The sequence below is a fragment of the Otolemur garnettii genome, unplaced genomic scaffold, assembly GCF_000181295.1.
Source record: "Otolemur garnettii isolate 467f Iridium unplaced genomic scaffold, OtoGar3 scaffold00281, whole genome shotgun sequence".
Lineage (NCBI taxonomy): Eukaryota > Metazoa > Chordata > Mammalia > Primates > Galagidae > Otolemur > Otolemur garnettii.
Window position 1 is genome coordinate 999,860 of NW_003852676.1, and position 23,034 is coordinate 1,022,893.

Genomic DNA, 23,034 nt, shown 5'->3' on the forward strand with positions numbered 1-23,034 from the left:
CGTCTGGGAATATACCTAATAAAGGAATTGCAGGGTCAAATGGCAGGTCTATTTTTAGTTCTCTAAGTGTTCTCCAGATGTCTTTCCAAAAGGAACATATCAGTTTACATTCCCACCAGCAGTGTAGGAGTCTTCCCTTTTCTCCACATCCACACCAGCATCTCTGGTTTTGGAACTCTAGATCTTCTGACAAAGATCCCATGGACTCTGCTCTACTAAGCACTTGTGTCTGTGTTTGCAGGTTCCCTCTCCCAGCCTGTGCTGACTCAGCCGCCCTCCCTCTCTGCATCACTGGGAGCATCAGCCAGACTCACCTGCACCCTGAGCAGTGGCTTCCCTGTAGGTGACTTCCTCATATGGTGGTTCCAGCAGAATCCAGGGAGTCCTCCCCGGTATCTCCTGAGGTTCAAGTCAGACTCAGATAAGCACCAGGGCTCTAGGGTCCCCAACCACTTCTCTGGATCCAAAGATGCCTCGACCAATGCAGGGATCCTGCACATCTCTGGGCTGCAGGCTGAGGACAAGGCTGACTATTACTGTGGTACATGTCACGATGACTCTGAGACTTACACAATACTTCAGCCACATGGGGAAGTGAGACAAAAACACCCCTGCTCTCCTGTCCTGGTGCCGTCCCCCCTTGGTGGTGACTGTGACCAAGTCCAGCTCAGGGATGACGTCTCCAATGATTGTCCTCAGGGAGGAGATCTGACAATGGCACATCCTTTTCTTCAGCTGAACTTTCAAATTGATCCACTCTTATCTTTTCATTCTACTAATATTTTCACAGGCAGAAATATTTTCCCAGAGATAAAATTTTGTAGGGACCAAAACAGTTTGATTCCAGCACATACAGCTGAGGAGCCAGGAGTGACTCAGAGATGCTTCCCAGGTGCCTTTAGGATACAACGCCATCCTACAGGGAGGAATTTTATCCTCTAGAATAGCAATGGTCCACAACAACATTGAAAATAAAAATAAAATAATAATCAAGTAAATGAGGCAAAAGCTATATTAATTAGTTTGATGTAAGCACTCCAAATTATATAAAAAATCAACACATCGTATCCCACATATGCATAAATATATTCACACATGTGATTTATGTGTATATAACTTAGTAAAGGGGAAAAAAGAATAAAATAAAATAAAAAATGAAAATGTGGAAAAAATAAAATAAAAATAAAACCCTACAATTCACAATAATATCAATATGAAACACTTAACTGTAAATCTGAGAAAAATTGAAAGCATTATAAACTGAAAAATTATGAAACCTTCTAAAAAATTACGTCAATTTTCATCCATTCATAGGAACATTTTTGGCTTGAAAAATTCATTGTGGGTAATATGATGATTCTTCCCCAATTGATCTAAAGATGCATCTTGAGGTCCTTGGGTAAAGTACATGTGCAGAGAATGATGAGCAGGAAATATCAGCAAATAAAAACATAAATGGTCATAAGGACAATGATGAAACACAGCCCTTGGGACGACCCTGCTCAATCCCCTGTTACCTGACTGTGTCTGGGGCATGGGAGGGTGGTTTGAAGTCCAGGAGCTCGGATTTCATTCTGGGTGACCAGGTGAGCCCAGGGAGTACAGTGCCAGTACAGTGCAGAGGCCCAGGTCAGGTGCAGGTCCCTGCCCCACAGGTCTGATTATGAGACATGCGATTTCCTATTTGGCTGTTTCTGATGTTGAAAGGAAACTCTCACTTTACTGATGCTGCTTCTGCTCAGAATGGGCAGCTGCCCAGAAGCTCTTCCTGGTCACTGGCAGTCACTTCGAGTGGAGGAAGGTCAGCATCCCAGCATGGCAGTGACACTCCAACTGCCACACACCCAGGCTTGGTCTTTCCACTGCTGCTACTGCACACAGTTTCCAGGACTGGGGCAGGTGGAGCCCCTGGCCCTGCCACGGGCTCTGAGAGTGCCCTGCTGAGGAAGAAGACCCGCTAGTGACCCACACAGAAGACATGAAGTCATATTACCTGTGGAGACAAAAAGTGTTCCCAGGGCTGGGGTCAGTTCTGGAGAAGCCTCTATTGCTGGGGCAGGATGTGGAGACCTCCTACAGCTCATCCTTCAGCTCCGAAATTTCCAGAGAAGAAACGCAGGATGTAGGTCACTAAGTGTACGTGGGGAGCTGATCTGGCAAAAGACATCCCTTCAGACCAAAAGTGCATTTCCCCTTCCTCAAGGCATAAGCATCACTGGGGCATATGTGGCCACCTTCAAAGAGGAAGATCGTGACACGGGATGAGAGAGACGTGGGGCTTCAGGACCATTTCAGCAGATGGAAACAGAGTGCTGGAAACTTTATTTTCAATACAATTTGACTGACTTCAAAGTCCGACACTAAATGCTTACAAAGGCAATGTGCCTCATTTCTTCCTAGAGTGACAAAATGAAAACCAACAGAGAAAACTAATAAACAAATGCCAGGTGATATTTCAGCTCTATTGACGAAACTCCAGGAGTCTTGTAATATAATATCTGAAATGTCTTAGATACAAAAAGAAATCACTTGTCATATTAAGAACAAGAAAAACTACAACGTGAACGAGGAAAACAGGATCCACAGACATAGACTTTGAATTGATCTATGTTAATGAAATTGTATGGCAGATGGATTTAAGTCAGCAATCATAAAATTCCTTTGATCAGCTATTTCAGATATTTTTGAAACAAATGGCAAAGGATAAAAATCTCAGAAAAATGTAGAAATCATAAAAACTAAATGGAAATTATAGAACAAAAAGTTTTAACAAAATAAAGGTGTTTAAATAAAACTCTTTGCGGAGACTCAAGTACGAGTAAATATGAAACTAAAATTCAGGCACTAGGGAAGATACTTCACTCAAGTAAAGAAGAAAGAAGACCCACAGCGCCCCCTGTTGGGGTAACCAACAATGGTTACCTCAGCCCAGCAGGGGGAGCTGTGGGTCTCTTCAGGGCTGAGCCAGGCCTGAAAAAAACTCAAAAGGTTCAAATGTAATGCTCCCAGAGCCTGAGCTCACTGGCCTGAGTTAGAGGGGACAGCAGGTGCTTCCTCACAAGGGGCAAACTCAGAGCTCACAGCACCCAGCCCGCCTGACACTGTTGCTGCTCCCTGGGCTGGGGGGACCCAGAATCAGATGGTGCTGGTGCTGTTGGTGAAGGGCTCCTATTCCCATAATGCACAACCCAACACACACCCTCCTCCCAGAGAGCTGAGGAGGAGATCAGAGAACCATCCCAGAGTCCAGAAACAGTGTGGGTCTGGAAGATCTTTGGAAAGGCCACACCATGGCCTGGACTCCTCTTCCTCCTCACTCTTTGCCCAGGTACAAAAAGATTTCTGAGACCAGCCTTTGAAGGGTCCCTCAGTCTTCCTTCCTCAGTCCTGTCATGAGTCTGATTTTTGTTTCTGGGTTCTGTTTTCAGGATGTGGTGACTGATAGAGTAAAATGTTTTGACCTGCCTAGGTAGAACTGACCCACCCAGGAAATAATGAATGTGCCAATCCTGCCCCTCTGACCCTTTAAATTCCCATTTGCCATAACCCACATGTAGAATTCTTTCCTGGTCAGGGATTGCACCCCACCTGCACCCAGGTGGAATAAAGACCACATTGACCACAAGTAAGTAGGAATCCATTTTCCTTTCATTTTATACCACAGAATAATCTTTCATCTTCGAGTCCTTAACCTCTCATATGGTGCCCTGACTCAGATGGGGAGAAGGCCCTTTGGGGGACTGAATATACCCCATCGGGCCCAACCAAATGGACCCTTATTCCCACGAGACGAAAGGAAAAGGGACACGCTCCAACCCTGCCTGAAATCTATCTATTTAATGGTGAAGTGAGTCTTTGTCTAGAGCTCCTTTTCTGAACTTTTTTTCTCTTCTCATTCCTACTATAACTGCTCTTCTCCTCTCCCTCCATTTCTGCACCTTCTAAAAGCATTCATAGATAGTTTCTTGGAGCCATTTAAAACTTCCTTTCCTTCTTCCCATTTGAGGCCCAGTACTCTGGTGAGCCCTGTCTCTTCCAGCCACAGATTAACTGCAGTGGGCCAGTCTCGCCTGTCCAGTGCCTTCCTGTGGGGCTGGGCACTCTCCGTGGTCCATGTCTTTTCCAGCCACAGGCTAACCTTGCTGAGCCAGGCTTGTGCATCTGGTACCCTACTGTGGGTCTAAATTCTTCCAGATGATTAAGGTTACATGCAGAGGCCAGGCCTTCTTTGACCAAGGTCATGCACAGAGACCAGGTATTCTCCCTCAACCCAGCCTCAATGAACTAGACTCTCTAACCCAGTGCCTTCCTGTGGGCTGGAACACTCCCAGAGGTCCCTATCTCTTCTGGTCACTGACTAACCAATGGCAAGCCAGGCTCACGTGTCCAGTGCCTTCCCAGGGGTCTGGATCACTTTTTCCTGCTGACACCTACACACAGAGGCCAGGTCCTCTGTGGATTCAGCTTCAGCCAGTTTGTCCCTCCTTTTCCTGTTCAAAAGTTCTGTTTTATTTCATTTTATTTTTTTATTTTATTTCTTAGAGACAGAGTATCACTTTGTCACCCTTGGTAGAGTGCTGTGGTGTCACAGCTCACAGCAACCTCCAGCTCTTGGGCTTAGGTGATTCTCTTGCCTCAGCCTCCCAAATAGCTAGGACCACAGGCACCTGCCACAATGCCCGGCTATTTTTTTTGTTGCAATTTGGCCGGGGCCACCTTTGAACCTGCCACCCTTGGTATATGGGGCCAGCCCAGAGCCACAGGTGCTGCCCTCAAAAGTTCTCTTTACATCTTTGCTTTAATCTTATTTATTTTCTACCTCCAGTTTTGGATATGGGCAACGCTTACTCACAGATTTCCCCTTCTTCACTTCTAAGCTATCTTTTAGCTTACCTCAAGCCCCTATGGCTTTATCCTGACCTCAGACCTCAATGCCTCATCTTTTTCTGTAATACTATTTGGCCCAGGTACAATCTGGACAATGGCTTACGTTCAGACATTTCTCATATTCTGAAACATTCCTTATTGTGTTCATCTTGTTATCCTCTCAGGTTCTCCTGGAGCGGGTAATGCTGGGTTTCCCAAGTCCAGCTGGGTATCCATTAACTTCTTTTGACTTGGTGCACAGACCTCTCCCTTCTTCCCTTCCACAGCTCCTCCTCCCTCAACCTCACTCCTGCCCACAGAATTCCTACCTGCAGATTTCCTTCCAGCAGAATTCTACCCCATCCTCCAATGTCTTTACTGCCCCCACCCACCCTCCTCTGTTCATGGTTAAATATAAATATATATATATATAGTGGAACTGGGAGAGAAAAGAAGCATGGCAGTAGTCCAAAAATTCTCCCAAGGCCTTCAGGGCCCCCGGCAAGATCTCATTGATCTGGCCTTCAAGGTGCAGCAGTGCTTCTCAGAGCTCCAGTTATTGGCTTCCACCATTAGATAAAACCAGGTTACTTCTGAAAACTCCACAAGGAAATTTGAAAGAACAAAACCTCTCCCAGGACTGTGTTTTAAGTGCAGCAAACCAGGCTTTTGAGATGAATAGTGCCCAAATCCAAACCCTCCCTCAAACCATGTCCAGCCTACAAAGGTCCTCACTGGAAGTCTGAGTGCCCAGGTCTTTCTGAAGATCTGGTTTTGCAGTCACTCCCAAGACCTTGTGAAAATTCCTGACCTCCTTAGACTAGCTTCAAAAGACCAATGATTCCCAAAAATCAGACTGCCGTCCTGGAAAACTAAACCCTGGGTACTTTTTTCTCGTGGAAGGTAAGCCAATTCCTTTTCTGATATCAGGGTCCTCTAAAACAGGCAGAGATCTTGAGGATGGGTATTAATGATAAAAACTCTACCTTTGTGGTGCATTCTTTCTCACATTCGTGCCTTGTGCAACGTTCCCCCCAGTAGATGAAGATGTCCTCTCAGGATTACTAGCAGCCCCGACAATTCCCACTGGCTCTTACTTCTCACTGTCCATCTTCTTCTTTGGTTATCATCTATGATAGGCCACTAATTAATAATTTTTCTCATTCTCAGTTGTGGACCAGTAATTCTCTGCTTTGTCTCCTGATTTATTAACCAGACAGTCAACCCAAAACAACTACTCATACCCTACATGAGATATCAACCCTACATGGATATTGACCAGTTCAAACCGAAGAGCCAAAATGTTCCTGTAAACGTCACTTGCTTCACCTCCTATTATCCCCTCCCCCACCTTTCTCTGTACACGCAGTCTAGGCAGCCCCTCATCTCACAGGAAGCAGTCAAAGAGATGCCATGCCCATCACCCTGCCTCCTTATAATAGACTAAAAAGACCAGAATGATAGAGTTGACCTACCCAGGTAGAACTGACTTGCCCAGGAAGAATCAACCACATGTCTCACCCAGGAAATAATGACTGTGCCAATCCCTGCCCCACTGACCCTTTAAGTGCCCATCCACCATAACCCACATGTGGAATTCTTTCCTGGCAAGGGATTTCACCCACCTGCGTTTGGGTGGAATAAAGACCACATTGACCACACAGAACTAGGACACCATTTTCCTTTAATTTCACCCCTCAGAATAATCTTTCGCCTTTGGGTCCTTAACCTCTCAGTGATGCAGGAGCATCCTACAGTGTCTGCAGGAAAGACAGTCACTCTCATCTGTGGCTTCAGCAATGGAACAGCCACCAGTGGTCACTGTCCTTACTGGATCCAGCAGAAGTCTGGCCGAGTCACAGTACATTAATTTATAATATAAGCCTCAAACACTCCTGAATGACAGGGAGTTCTTACATTTTCTGCTTACGGGCAAACCTGTCCTGACCCCTCTCAAGGCCCAGTCAGTGGTCCAGGCTTAGGACTGCTTCAGGATACCCTGTAGGGGTGCTTGAACAGGGAGAGATCCAGAGTAAGAACAAGACATAAATCAACCTTTAACTGAGCCTGGGATTCAGTCAAATATGATCACATGACCAGACAGCTGAGCTCTCACAGCAGCCTACTTATTAAATAACCTTATAAAGAAAGGTGAATAGAAGGGTATGAATTAATTCCCATTCCCATTTGAGTCTTATACTAGAAGATATGTCTGAATGACTTGGAAGGACAGGAACCACAAAAAAGAAAAAGTATTTATTTACCCTGCATTATATAAATAAAAGCAACAGCTGGGTCAGGTTTAATGATTAACATTAAACACATTTCCTTCAGAAATCAGCATGTACAATGATGTTCTTTTTGGCAACTAAGAGTAAAGGGAAGAGGATATTTTTGTATGTTATTATAATAAAGTTTATTTATTTAGCTCCATTTGAGTACAATATGTGAATGCAGTATGCAGAACATTCAAAAATATTTTACAAATTTAATTGTACAAAATGATTCTTTCTATCTATGGATATAATTAAATAAATCCAGTTACTAAGATAAATTGTAGTCCTAACCCCCAGTACACCTAAGGTGACCTTACTTAAAATATAATATCATTGCAGATGAAGTTAGTTGAGATGAGGCCATACAGGATAGTGGTGTCCTCCTGATTCCACATTAGCTGAGAACAGGACAGTTCAGCCATGATCCTACTTCCCAGTGACTCACTGTTCCTAGCGCTCTGATAATATGGTCCTGAGAACATAGGAGGATGTGGAGAGAACGCCATGTGAAGATGAGGGCAAATAAAAGATTTACGTAACTGCAAATCAAGGGACACTAAAGCTTGTCAGCACACCACCCAAAGCTGATCAGACTGAGACAGGATCCCCTAAGACAGACCAGAGCACACATGACCCTGTCTCTGGACTGGCAAGACTAAGCCTCTAGAACAGCACATTTCCCTTGTTCTAGGCTGCCCAGTATGTGCTGCATAGTGACTGTTGTCCCAGAAAATGAAAGTACTGGGCAGTGCCTGTGGCTCAAGGAGTCAGGTGCTGGCCCCATATACCAGAGGCGGTGGGTTCAAAACCTGGCACTGGCCAAAAACTGCACACAAAAAAAAGAACCAAACGAGCAACATAACAGTGTTCCTGAATTCAATCGCATTTATTTCATCTTGGCCCTCACTACCTCCACAAGTACGATCATATGGGGGCCCCTATTTCTATACTTTATGTCCATAATTATCATTTAGGGTTAATATAGTGAATGGTCTGTTTTTAAAATACATACATATAGAAGCACCGATTAATATTATGAATATGGTAAGTAGTCATGGGAAATTGCAACTGTTAAATTATTTCCCTTGTTCACTGACATCATGAAGTGAAGATGAAAAGATCATGTTGTTATTACAGGCTTCAGGTCATCTCTGGGGATGGTGAGCTCAGGGGGAGCTGCCGCCACACTTGATGGGAAGCCTCAAGCGCATTATGCTCAGCCTGCCCTTTAAAATTGGGGCTTGAGACGGTACTTTTCTGGACATGCTGACAAGAGGCATAGCAGACAGAGGATGAGGAACAGTCCTTCTCCAAACCCAGCAGCGCCTCCCTGCCTCTGTCAGACCAGAGTTTCTCAGACGTTCCTGGGCACAGGGATCAGCTGGGATCCTGTCACATGTGGACTCTGACTCGGGTCATACGGAGTGGGGCCTAGGATTCTGCATTTATAAAAGGTGATTTCCCCCAAACCTCCACACAAACGCCTCAATGTCACCAAATATATAAGAATGGTGGAAAACAAGAAAGAAATCCACTAGCAAATGAAAACAGAAAAGAAACCTTTCCAAAGAGAATTAAAGAATTGTGATTAAAGAAGGATTCCGAGTCCATGCAGGAAGAAGAACAGAGAAGACAGTGAGGAGCTGGAAGAGGCCCCAGTTTCTAGGGAAAAAAAGACTGGAATGAAAGCAAAGATACCCAAATCCGCCTCTGGCTCCCGCCCAATCTCCCCACTGGTTTTCCCTCCACCCCGTCCACAGTGAAGTCTCTTCCCACCTCTCCCTCTTCCTCTCTCTGACTCACTACTCTCCATCTCAGTCTTTGGGTCTCTCTCCTTTTCATTCAACATCCCTCCTCTCCTTTGACCTCTTCAACTAACTACTAAAATATTTGCATAAGAAAAAATATGGACTTGTAAGAATTTTTCACTCACATCCTCTATTTTTCCTGAACTTCTCTGATCCCATACTTCAAAGCAAGCCCCAAGTGAGCTGATTCACTTCTCTCATCACTGTGAAGACTTTCTCCTACTCATCCCTGGGTCTCTCTCACTCCCCAGTGATGCCAGCGGGTCCCCAGTCTGCTCCTTTATCCCCCAGACACTCCCCAATCTGCTCCCTGTGTGTGACCTCCTGAAGGATCCAGTAAGGACAGAGAAAATGGCTTCAAGAGAAGCCTGGGAAGTGGGATGATGGTTGACCTATCCTGCTCTTAGCTAATGTGCATCTTTTTTCATGTACAGTTTGTACAGGATGTAGGAGACCAAGCAGAGGCTGATAGAAACAGTCACCAGTTCTTGAATGAGGCACTGGGAGTGGGACAATGTCCTAGCTAGCATGGAGATGTTTTGCAGCCTGGAGACAAGACTCAAGCAGCGGCGTGCGTTATTGAGTTAAGATTGGTCACTTGTTAGCAAGCAGGTGTTATACCTTGGACATTTGTGGTGCAACAGGGTGGGAGTCGAGCCCATGGGGAAAGAGCACATGGTGATCATTGAGCACGTAGTCCTTGTGCCCGGGACCCCCACGCCTGTTGTATAGTACTTTAATAAAAGGCCACAACAGAGGTAACTCAGAGCTCTCCCTTCAACACTTGCAAACATGCACCTTCAATCCATGTCCCAGCTGTTTCTATTTGCGTGGTGATGGGGTGCCACAGCAGGCACCGGCAATAGGAGACAGTCCTTCCCCTTAATGTGGGGTGAGTTGTATGTCCTGCTCCCACTGAGGAGGCTCAAATAGAAAACTAAGGACTTTAATAATTAAAAAAGTTTCAACCTTCCAATTTCATGCACCATTCCTACTAAAAAAAAAAGAAACAAACAAACAAAAAAAGAAATAAAAGAAAACTAAGGACTGAGATGAGGTATGTGCTAAGGAAGGGCCTCACTCTTTCCTTGGGCAGAAAGTGGGCAGTGGGAAAGACCCTGGTGGGGGCAGGAGCCTGTCAGGACTCCCTGACATCTCGTCACAGACACACTAGACCTGGGCCTGGGCAGCAGAGTGTGCTGTGTGGCTGTCAGTGAAGATTCTATGGGGCATAGCTGGGAACACAGACTCCTGACCCTGGCCTCACTGCACTCAGCAGCTATTTCAGATTTGGGTCCCTAGGAAGCCTGATGACAGGCCCAGCCCAGACTCCCCTCCCAGAAATGATACCCAGCCACTGGGGCTACACAGGCCCAGGGAGGTTTGGGCTGGGCAGAGGAAGAGCAATACATTTGCATGCAGGGCCCCTCTCTCTCCCCTGGGGCTGGAGGGAAGATAAGAGAGACCTGCAGCCTGTCTGCCTTGGTAGAGCTCTGGGGTGCCTGCACCATGGCCTGGACCCCACTTGTCCTCCTCAGCCTCCTCCTTCACTGCACAGGTCAGGACCGTCCTCAGCACCCTCACCACCCAGCCCACAGACACCTCCTCCCATACCCATGCCAGGACTGTCCTTCCCCCTTGTCCAGGTCATAATGAGTGTCTGTGTTTCCAGGATCCCTCTCCCAGCCTGTGCTGACTCAGCTGCCCTCTGCATCTGCCTCCCTGGGAGCCTCGGTCAAGCTCACCTGTACCCTGAGCAGTGGGTACAGCAACTATGGCATTGCATGGCTCCAGCAGCAGCCAGGGAAGGCCCCCCGGTACTTGATGTGGCTTAAGAGTGATGGAACCAGCAACAAGGGGGACGGGATCCCTGATCGTTTCTCAGGCTCCAGCTCTGGAGTTGACCGCTACCTAACCATCTCCAACCTCCAGTCTGAGGATGAGGCTGACTATATCTGTGGCGCAGATTACAACGTTGGTGGTTCATATGGGTGGGGCACAGTGATCTAGATGAAGGGGGAAGTGGGACAAAAACTGTTTTCTCTACTCTGCTACTAAGGCTGCCACCTGGCTCTCAGATATAGTGTCTGGTTCCCTGAAAACTGACAAGTGTTGCATTAAAAATATATATATATATATTATAATATTTAAACCAGATACATTCTGAGTCATGTCAAGAGTTTTCTGGAAATCATCTTGCTCGGCCATGATTATTTAGGAAGCACAGGTTTGTATTAATGATAAAAATATCACAGAACATCCAGACATCCCCTGGATTGGCACGTTGTCTCTGAATGAGATAAGCAGGGACAATCTCCTTTCCAAATTCAGACCCTGAGTCCCAGCCACTTACCACCCTCCTGGGACTTACCTCACTCCTGGGACATTGAGGTTCAAGTCAATGACAACCCAGGAACACAACTTTTGTCTTAAGAAACTTTACATTTCTCTCAAGATGCCAGAAAGCACAGTCTAGATCCACAGAGACAGAGATCATAAAAGCCAGAGGCAGAGGGAGGGAAATCCTTAATGACTTGGGTGTTTCTGAAGCTTTTCCCACGTGCCCAGTGTGTGGGTTTGGAGAGTCAGGGACAAGACAGAGAGACTATCTCTACCACAGCAAAAATGTCACCTGAGGCACAATAATCTGTCAAAGAGGACATAGTGAGCCATCCAGGACACCCTGACAGTCCTGAGCCAGAAAGTCAAGAGGTTATTTGTTTTATTTTTCAAAAATAAATCTCCAGAAACCCTTCTAGAATGGTGGAGAGGGGACATTGGAACACTTGATTCCCTGTACAAGCAATAAAAATACTGCGAAAAATCATCCAAATGACCTTTTTTCCAGAACTTGAGATAGTTACTAAAGTCTGCAACAATCTGAGAAGCACTAAAAAAAAAATAGTGGAAAACAGATGTCTATATAAAGTAGAAGGTTTGTCATATTTTTATTTCCTGTTCTCAATGCCGTGTCCTCAGATTCATGGTGGCCTTTAAAACTAACAGTCTCAAAATCACTGAAGTTGCGAAGGCAACAGAATATCACACACTAATCAGCCAAATAACAGGTTTGAAATTGTCCCCACAGCCCCATTCCCAGAAGTACTGAGGGGCCTTCCCTGGCTGCTGTTGATACCATCTGACATTCCCTGATACCATCTGAGCTTCCTGCATGCTCATAGGAAAGTCTCCCTTTCAGCCCTTGTCCAGATTTGAATTGACTCAGCAGAACTTGCTCTGTGTAAGCAGCTCCAGCTTCAGTATGTTTGTCAAAACAATTAGAGGTGTTTTTATCATCACAGGTTCTTGAGCCACTGATACAAGTTGAAGTTGACAACAGTCTGTACTAGAGCAACAACAAGGACAAAGAAACCCAGGGGAATAAAGTTCTCAGAAGATGCTGAGAAGTTCTGACATGGTCTGGGGACCTGGATGACACTGGCCTGCTCAAGTAAGAACGTGCTTCTGTGCAAACCCAGGTAAGAACTGGGCAGGCCCCAAGTTTTCTACACTGACTGATATGAAAGACATGTATAAGGATGTGCCTCAGGCTGAGGTAGAGTTTTAGACTCATGATGTGCTGAAAACCCTTTTTCAACAAGGTAATTAAGAAGATTTTTGTCCAATAATTATCCAATTGCTAATACAAGCAAACAGAAAATTCTGTGACCACACATAAAAGGAATACAAATTTAGATAATAATCCCAGAAAATCATGCCACAAAAACCATCAATAATAAAAATTTCAACAAAAATAGCAAAAACAACACAAATAACATTATTTCCAGAATTCTCACATTATAGTACACATATTAAATATTTGAAATCTCAATTTGTCCAAGAGAAATTATGATGAAAATAAAGACATGGTAAAGTATGTTTCCTATACAAGGGGAAATAAAAAACAAAGAACAACACAAAAAATGGTTGAAAGAAGTTATCCCCAAAGAGCATAGATACCTTGGGATTCCTGGAAAAGTCTTTAAAATGATTGTTAAAATTACATTCAAGTAAATAAAGAAAAACATCTCAAATATATTTAAAAGTTGTGAAAAGGATGCCTCAAAAATAGATAATTAATAAAAAAGTAAAAAAGAAAGGATTATTGGCTAAAGACAGATGAACTAATATTTCCTGTTCTAGTAACAGGAGGAAATAAGAAAACAAGAAAAAATGTGCAGAAACTGAGAACCAGTGTGACAGCATCAAGTGTGTCAACATAGGCACAGTGAAAGTCCCAGAAAGAGGACTGGGAGAAAGGGAGAGAATAATGTACTTGAGTGTGATGACCCAGAACGTTTTAAATAGGGTGAAACAAATAAATGAGAAGATAATGAAGAAACTTTTTATAAGAAGCTCAGCAAACCCTGACAAGCACTGATCAGAACCCGCCTATGGGGCCTATAGAAACCATCAGAGAGGATGAAACTCACTGATCTGAAGTCAGACAGGTAAAGCCAGTGACACCAAGAGTGTGTCACCTTCTGTCTCTGGCCATGATGCATAAGGGGTGACCAGTCCAACCTCTCACCATGAAGAACTATAAGACAGAATCAAATGCATGAAATAACTCTTTTCAGATACTGCACATTGGCCAACAGACAGAATCAGAGTATGTGAGCTCAGAACACACACACAGGAGTTCGTCAGTGAACATGCATTTTTTTCTGGATGTACCTTTTGGCTCACGAGGTTTTGAAACCCAAATTTGGTCCTGAGGTTCTGTCTACTGAGTTGGGGACTGGGGGAAGGTAGAGCTACAGAAGATTGCTCAGGTTCCTGGAACAACATACGAAAGAGTAGGAAGCTTCACAGAGTGAGAGTCTGTGACTGCTGAGGCTCCTCCAGCTTTGGTCCAGAAAAAAGTGGCAGCCAGCATTGGGGACCCCAGTTTGATAAACAGGACCTCCCCCACTGAGAACTAAGGTCCAGGATTTTATTTTTCTCCTGTTTTGTCATAAATGTATTTATAGCACCCAGAACTCAGCCTGGCACAAAAAAAATTAATTAAATTTATTTTATGAATGGATATGTGAATTTGTGTAAATACAATTCCCAGAAACAGGAGCAGATCTCAGGCAAAGATCACTGTTTCCATTATAGTCTGACCCTGTTGAGTCTCAGTTCTGATTTGATGACAGAGAATTTGACAAGCAAGAACGTGATCCTCAGAATTTAGAGAATGGGAGAGGAAAATGCACGGGAGCACTAGAGAAGCTGAAAAGGAGGATGGACTGTATCCCATGAATTCATGCAGTGGGGAAGGACATGGTGGACCCCCAAGTACTGAGAAAAGAAAGAATAACTGTTGTTTGTGGAGCAGAGCCTGAGCACTGAAGAGCCTCCAGGGGAAAAGGACCTCAGAGGACAAGAGCGTCACAGGGATCCCACTGACATCTAAGTTAACAGAGAGCCAGTGAGCTATTCTGTAGCAAAGTGCTAAACACTGAGGCAAATTCTACTCTGTGATTAGTGAGATTTTAATATTTAACCCCTCAATCCAGAATTCTGCAGATAGCCCCAGTGGAAAAATTCCTGAGTAAAGAATGTGAGGTGTGTGGAATTTCAGACAGCAGGGAGATGCTTCTCCCAGACTGGAGAAGGGAGTAGAGGATGTGCGAGGACGTGCGTGCCGTCAGGGGTGACCAGTCCGACCCTCACATGGTGAGGGACCCACCAGCCCCACAGCTGCAGACCTTGGGATTTGTTGTGTGTCCTTCACTTTATCAATCAGCAAAATAATTAAACTGACTAACAAGTTGGAGTGAGCAAAACAAAAGCCAATATTTATGGCTAGTTGACCAAAGCATGAGACGTGCAACTCTAAAAATTAAATTATATATCAGTGGTATGATATAAATGTCATCATGTTTTCTCTACATAGACCAACAGAAAAACAAGTTATTTATTTAGGTTTGCACCTACCACAGCCGGATAATTATAGAGTTGATCTTTGCCAAAAGGCCGAGAAGTGATCAGGAATACATCTGAGGACGAGAAACTGCAGTTATCACGATGTGTAGTGGAATCACAGGAGGTGGGAATCAACCCATGTGTGTGGGGACAGAGGCAGTGACAGGGAGCTGCAGAGACCAGCTGGGCACTCAGGTGTCTGACCATGAGGGAGGTGTGTGCTGAGACCAGCAGGGGGTGCTGGGAAGCTGCCATGTGTCCCTACACAGCTGCTCAGGGAAGACCAGTCACTCCAAGGAGCCTGGGCCTCAGGGCTGGGCCCTGTGCTCACTGATGGGGACTCAGCAGCTGTGTCCTCTCTAGCCCAGCACAGTCCCCTGAGCAGGGACCTTTGTGTGATCTCAGCAGGTGCTTCCTCCCAGGGCTCCCACAAGGGAAAAAGCCAGTCCCCTCTTCTTCAGTCTGCAGGGAGAGCTGAGCCCCAGCCCAGGGTCAGGGAGGGGTGGGCAGTCCTGGATGGAAACACATTTGCATGAGCAGCCCCTCCTGTGCAGAGGGTGGGGAGAAAAGGGGGCCTGGGGCAGCCCAGCCCTGCTGTGGGGACCAGGGTTGTGTCCACCATGGCCTGGGCTGCTGTCCTCCTTGTTCTCCTGTCTCACTGCTCAGGTAGGGACAGGCCTCAGAGACCAGAAATAGCCCCTACCCCAATTCTGGATCTTCTTGCAAAGATCTCTGAAAAACATTACCTTGGTCCCTACTCCAGCGCCAATGAGCATCTGTTTTTCCAGGTTCCCTCTCCCAGCCTGTGCTGACTCAGCCACCCTCCCTCTCGGCATCTCCTGGATCATCAGCCAGACTCACCTGCACCCTAAGAAGTGGCATCAATGTTGGTAGCTACTGGATATTCTGGTACCAACAGAAGCCAGAGAGCCCTCCCCGGTATCTCCTGAGTTACTACACAGACTCAAATAAGCACCAGGGCTCTGGGGTCCCCAGCCGCTTCTCTGGATCTAAAGATGCCTCAGCCAATGCAGGGATCCTGCACATCTCTGGGCTGCAGGCTGAAGACGAGGCTGACTATTACTGTGAAATATGGTACAGCAATGCTTCTCACAGTGACACAAGCAAATGGGGAAGTGAGACAAAAACCGTTGTCTGCTCAGGGCCCCATCCTATGACAATTTTCAGAATTTGGAATAAATTGCATACATATACATATACATACACACACACTCTAATTAGAAGGACCATTAGTCACAAAAAGGCTGTACCTTCAATTTTCCATTCATTATTCCAAATTTTGAGAAATGCAAAAAACAAAAATAGAACCCTCACAACAATACTGAAATATCACCCGTTCAGCCAAGTTTATTAAATTCAGAGCCTCTTTATCTCAGAAACTTCTTTCCTCTAGAAAGAAGAAAAATTATTCACTTATATCTTACCTCTTGGTCAGAACCTGTGGATCATCCCATAAAGTCAACAGGCCCTCACTGCTTGTGGCAACAACCAGTGTTAGCTGTGAAATCTCCAGCAATTTAGGGCCCACCGTGAGAGTCTGCAGCCCGTCCAGGGAGCCCCCTACTCCTCTTAGAGGATGTCTGCACCATCACTAACAGGACACTCTAAGTCCGGTCATCTGTATGAGAACAGCTATTCCTTCTTCAGGACACAGAATCCTTCAAAGAAAAGAAGAGTTTTGACTTTTTCCTGGTACAGTTAATTAATTTTCAAAACTTAATCCATGTGTAACCCAAATCAGGGATCCTGCAGAAAATGCCAGCATACTGCAATAAGGTAAATTGACATAAAGTTAATAAAAAGGCACATTATAAAAGTGTGAGCAGAGTGTCTGAAAAGACTAAGTGAAAGCTGAAACCAAGGCCCACCACAGTGGGATCACTGGAGTCCCTGCAGGAGGTGGCAAGTGAAAGGGTGGGGGATGCAGAAAGACAGGGGACTTTCTATGATGGCACCTGGGGGGTAAACAATCCTACAGCACCACACTTCTTCCTCAAGGTGAAAAAAGTCAGCAGAGGCAGGTGAACCTGCTAGGACAGTGAGCCATGAGATGTATAGAAGAGGGACGTGATTGTGGCCAGCAGGAGACATTATGGATCTGGTTAAGAGAGGGGAAGGGAAAGAGATAGAGAGAGAGGGAGAAAGAGAGAGAGAACCAGTATGTCCCCTTTAGTGCAATGGCTGAGCCTCCCCTTGTAGAACTGGGTGCGATGACCCCACAGCTGTGGGACTCTCCTGCAGGTGAGACTGCTCCAGACCCATTAAGATACCTGGTGCACGGACATCCCGCAGCCCGTGGGGATGACTCAGAGATTCTCTTCGCCTCCACACAATGGATCCTCTGTCTAGGATGGAGTCCAACTAAAGGATGGAAATGAAAGGAATGGGTTGATATTTGCATGAAATGACTCCACCTATCAAGAATTAACAGGACAGGACAGACTCATGTGCCCTGTCAACACTGTGGAACTCAGCAGGCTGTGCTGGACGTCCCCACATGGCTCCAGGAGCATTCATTTGTCATCCACACTCCACAGAGGACACTGTGAACTATGTGAGTACAGCTCAGAGGCAAGTTCCTGCCCCCACCACCAGTGGGCTGACCACCTTCCCCACCTCCAGCCTGCGTGGAATTCCTGAGAGGCCACCTGCTCTTACTGTGGGGACCTGAGCAGCAGCAGCAGCAGCAAAGTCAGTCGGCACAATTCAGGTCCCTGCCCAGAGTCACCAGAGCACTGGGGGTGGAAGATGAGGACATGGACCTTTTATAGAAAGAAGGATTGTAGGGTGTCCTGAGAAGAGACCAGATAGATGACAGATAAGAAGCATGTGAGCCCACAGAGCTGCCACTGGACAACATTGAGCTGAGACTGGACTGTCTTTGACCAGGTCAGTCTTCCCACAGATTCTCTGCGCCTGTCCTGCTGCCTCCCACCCTCATCCATTCATCCCACCACCTTTGGCAGGTTCCTTAGGCCTCCCTGGAGGGCAGGGCTCCCCAGGCAGACCCCATGGTGGCTTCTCCTATGCCAAACACTCTTCCCTTCCCTGTTCCTCCCCATGTCCTCCCCAAGGGACCTGAAATTCCCCAAGCTCTTGCCCTTTCAGTGTCATTCATTGTTCTTCCCAGCCCTGATCCCCCTGTCATTCTCAGGCACATGAGAAGCATCCTGACTTCCCCTGGGGACATTATGGGTAACACTAAGGTTTCTAGGAACAGCAGACAGAGCATTCACGTAGTTATGGAAGGCAGTGAGAGCAGTGCTCAGAATAGATTGTATACCTATAAATGCCAACATTAAAAACAATAAAGATCTCAAATCAATAATCTAATTTTCACCTCCAAGAAATAAAAAGAAAATAGACAAGTAAACACAAACAAGAATAAAGGAGATAGAAAACATTGGAGCAGAGATGTGCAGAATGCCAACAATAAAACCTAAAGTCAGGTCTTTGAAATTATCACCAAACTCACAAATCCTTAGCTAAACTGAATGACAAAAAATAACATATGTTCAAATTACTACAATCAGAAATAAACATTGGGGTCTCTTTAGCCCCCATAATTTTTTTTACATAATATAAACATGTATGCATCAATTGTACAACAAGAATCTAGGTAAACTACAGGCAATAGACAAATTCCTACACATACTCAAGCTACCAAACCTGATTCGATGTAAAATAAAACATCTGAAAAGATGTATAGAGATGTAGTAAACAGATATAGTGAATAAAATTAATTGTGAATACTTTATATTCCAACAGAGGAAAGCCTAAGACCAGACAGCTTCCCTGGTGAACTCTGTGATTCAGTTAAAGAGCAACATCCAATCCTCAATCTCTTCAGAACATAGCAAAGATGATAATATATCCTAACTGATTCCATTAATCCAGCATTACCCTGATACAAAGGGGAGACAAAGATATTGCGAGAAAAATAATTCCAAAGCCAATATCCTTTATGAAGATAGATGCAAAACCTCAAGAAAATACTAGCAAACTGAATCCAGCAGCGTATTAAAAGGATCATGTGCTATAAACAAGCAGGATGAGTCCAGGAATGCAAGGCTGGTTCAATACAAGAACATCCAACATCATAATACACATCCATGGAATGATAAATGAGGGGGACGGATCATAGGAGTGGATGCAGAAAAAGAAATTGACAATAATAAACACCCTTTTATGATAAACCCCCTTGTTAGACTAGAGACAGAAAGTAACTTCCACGACATTATCATTCCACAATATTATATAAAAAAACTGTAGTTGGAACTCAGGCAACTAACATTATACTTAGCAGTGAATGACTGAAAAGGTTTGCCCTGATGATATTCAGGAGAAAGGTAAAAATATTTTTTTACCATTTTGATTCAACATGGTATTGGAAGTCATAGCCAGAAAAAATTAGGCAAGAACATCAAATAAAAGTAACTCATGGTGGAAAGAAAGACACAAAAGCATCTCCATCCAAAGATGACAGGTACTTGGGCAGCACCTGTGGCTCAGTGAGTAGGGCTCTGGCCCTATATGCTGAGGGTGGTGGGTTCAAACCCGGTCCCAGCCAAACTGCAACAAAAAATAGCCAGGCGTTGTGGGGGAGGCGCCTGTTTTGGGCATCTGTGGTCCCAACTACTCGGGGGGCTGAGGCAGGAGAATCACCTAAGCCCAGGAGTTGGAGGTTGCTGTGAGCTGTGACACCATAGTACTCTACCAAGGGCAATAAAGTGAGACTCTGTCTCAAAAAAAAAAAAAAAAAAGATGACAGGTACATATTCCTGCAAAATTCATTGAAAATTAGAGTTAAATTAATTCAAGAAACTCTCAGGTTAAAGAAGAAACACACAGAATTGACTTGCATTTCTATATATTAACAAAAAATAATTCAAATGAGGGATTAAGCAAACATTTCTATTATGTTACCATTATATAATCCTTAGAAATAATTTTAAACAAGGAAGAGAAAGGCAGGCACCTTGAAAACTGAAAAACATCTGTGAAGGAAATTAAAGCTCACTTAAATAAATGGAATTCTTGGGTTCTATGTCTGATTATTGTTAAGTTGTTCTCCTGTATCCACAGGACCTTGTTCCCAGGACTATGTGCAAATAGCAAAATCCACAAGTGCTCAAGGGAGAGTATTTGCCTCTAACCTAAGCACATCCCTTCATATGCTTAAAATCATCTCCAGATGGGCAGCACCCATAGCTCAGTGGGTAGCGCGCCGACCACATACACCGAGGCTGGTGAGTTCAAACCCAGCCTGGGGCAGCTAAATAACAATGACAACTGCAACAACAATGAGAAAAAAAATAGCCAGACGTTTTGGCGGGCACCTTTAGTCCCAGTTATTAGGGAGGCTGAGGCAAGAGAATCACTTAAGCCCATGAGTTTGAGGTTGCTGTGAGCTGTGATGCTAGGCACTCTACTGAGGGCTGTAAAGTGTCACTCTGACTCAAAAAAAAAAAAAAATCCATCTCCAGAATATCTATAATGCCTTATACAATGTAGAGTCTATGCTCACAGTTGTTATGCTGTATTTCATGTGTACTATTGTGCTTTTTGGGCATCTTCATTGTTTTGTCAAACCCCTTCTGGCTGTGGCTGGTTGGATCCATGGATGTGGAGACCTGGACGCGGAGGACTGACTGTGCACCGAGGCAACCTCAGACTCACCAGTGTCTCTACCAGCTTCCTGGGCTTTTACAGTTGCTGCTTCTCAGAGAAACAGAAATTGATGTAAAAGTTACATGGAATAGCAAGGATCCTAGTTACCATCGTCTTATAGAAGAAGAACAAAATTCCATTTCACAATTTCAAAACTTACTATAACCCTACATTAATCAAAATGGCGCAGTATAGTCATAAGGATAGCCATGTAATTAATTAGGGTATTACTGAGAGCTCAGAGATTATGCATCTCTAGACAATTTAACATACAGGATGAAATAATAGGTTCTCCAGCTTCTCAGGAAATTTTGCTGAAAGAACTGGATATATACACGAAAAATAATAACTATGCCCCCCCACCTTAGAAAACATACAAAAACAAACTCAAAGTGTACTAAAGATCTAAAAGCAATAGTTGCAACTATGAAACACTTAGAACAAACATAAAAGTACAAAATATTAATAAATCTGGATTTTGAAATGGGTTATGACACTAGAAGTATAACCTACAAAACATTCGAATTTGATTTGATGAAAGTTGGTTTGTTTTTTTTTTTTTTTTTGTGATGGAGTTTCACTATGTCCCCCTCCGTAGAGTGTCATAGCATCATAGCTCATAGCAACCTCAAACTCTTGGGCTTAAGCAGTTCGCTTGCTTCCGCCTCCCAAGTAGCTGGGACCACAGATGCCTGCCACAACGCCCAGCTGTTTTTTTGTTGCAGATGTCGTTGTTACTTAGCTGGCCTGGGCGGGTTCGAACCCACCACCTTCAATGCATATGGCTGGCTACGCAACCACCGTGCTACGGGCACTGAGCCTTGATGAAAATTTTTAAGTGTTTGTCAATGGACATGGTCCAAGACATAGAAAGTCAAACAAAGTCAAACACTAACAGAAGAAACACATGCTGATCACATATCTGAGAAAGCTCTAATATCTCATGTATAAAAGAAAGTCTCACAACTGAGCATAAAAAGGCAACCACCCTGTCATGGTGCAGCGTGGGCAGAGAGAGAGCAAACCAGCATCCCAGGCCTTTCCAACTCACAGGTCTTGGCTGGTCTGTCTCTGTTCTTAGTGGTTCTGGTGAGCTGACCTCAGAACAAATCTACAGTGGAAGAAATGGCCACAGAGTAAACTGCCGAGTAGGCCTGGTCACTGAATTCAGGGCTTAGCCAAGATGAACAGGTGTCCTGTGGAGGAGGCACCGGGCAATGAAAGGTCCCTCTGTCTGAGGAGGGCAGCAGACGAGGGGTGGGGAGTCCAGTGCTCTCTCCAGGGTCCCTTGCTGGGCATCCCAGATGTGAGTGAATCCATACCAGGGGCATCAGGGGACGCTGTGGGATGTTTGGCCAGAAATCAGCCACCTGCTCCGTGCTGGGAGCCTGGTGCTCACTGCACCCTGGGACAGACTGGCTGCTTAATCTCAGTCCCGGGGAGGCTCAGTCCAGGCCCTGCCAGCCTCATGCAAAGAAGTCTCTATGCCGATGAGTTGGGAGATCATTTGAGGGGAGGGGACTGATTTTCATGGAAGTCCCCTTGGTCCCCACAGTGGGGAAGTAGGTACAGAGTCAGCCGCAGCTCTGAGTCACTTGTGGGTCCTCAGGAATAAGAACTAGCAGGAATCACAATTTCAAAACTTACTATAACCCTACATTAATGGAGGGTCATAGAGAGGAGAGACAGAGAGGAGGGTGGGCAAGAGAGGGGCCCAGGGTGGGCCCCTCACCCTCCTCTCTGTCTGCTCACCCTCCTCTCTGTCTGTCCAGGTGACAAGACCTGGGAAGCAGAAGCATTTAGGGGGGTCACCTGGGGTGATTTCCCCCTTTTGTTTGAGAGCCTGAGGTGGGCAATGACCCCAGACTCACCTCTCTGTGTCTCTACCTCTTCTGTTCCAGGGTCCTGGGCACAGTCTAGACTGACACAGGAAGCCTCCGTGAAGGGTCTGTGGGACAGAAGGCCACCCTGTCCTGCACTGGAAACAGCAACAATGTTGGAAGTTATACTGTGGGCTGGTACCAGCAGATTTCTCGTGGTGCCCCCAAAACTGTGATGCTCGGCACATTTTGGCCCCTAGGGATCCCTGGTCACTTCTGTGGCTCCAAGCCTGGTTACACGGCCTCCCTGACCATTTCAGGAGTACAGGCTGAGGACGAGGCTGACTATTACTGTTTAGGATGGGATGACAGCCTGAATGTTGACACAGTGCTCCTGACTCATGGGGAACTGAGACAAAAACCTGCCCCTGCTCCACTGTGATCACCCTTATTACTACCTATGACAAACCCCAGCCAAGAGCCTGACTGTGACCAGCCCCGGAGTGTCCACATATGAGGGTCTGACCCTCAGATCACAGACCTATTTATGGGGTAGTGACTTTCCAAGTTAAGGACTTTGCTGTTTTTCATACTGTTTTGTAAAGCTTCTTTATTAACATGTCATTTGCATATTGTAAATTTTACCCATTTGAAGTATAC

The 23,034-nt window shown here is 45.2% G+C and overlaps 2 gene segments (V, D, J or C); both read left to right on the forward strand.

Moving 5' to 3' along the window:
* Positions 1-10,443: 10,443 nt before the first annotated feature.
* On the forward strand, positions 10,444-10,960 carry LOC100962543. The segment is given in 2 exon segments: positions 10,444-10,508; positions 10,623-10,960. Coding segments are annotated over 2 exon segments (387 nt in total).
* A 4,523-nt stretch (positions 10,961-15,483) lies between these two features.
* On the forward strand, positions 15,484-22,816 carry LOC100962849. The segment is given in 3 exon segments: positions 15,484-15,529; positions 15,652-15,999; positions 22,635-22,816. Coding segments are annotated over 3 exon segments (576 nt in total).
* Positions 22,817-23,034: the final 218 nt, after the last annotated feature.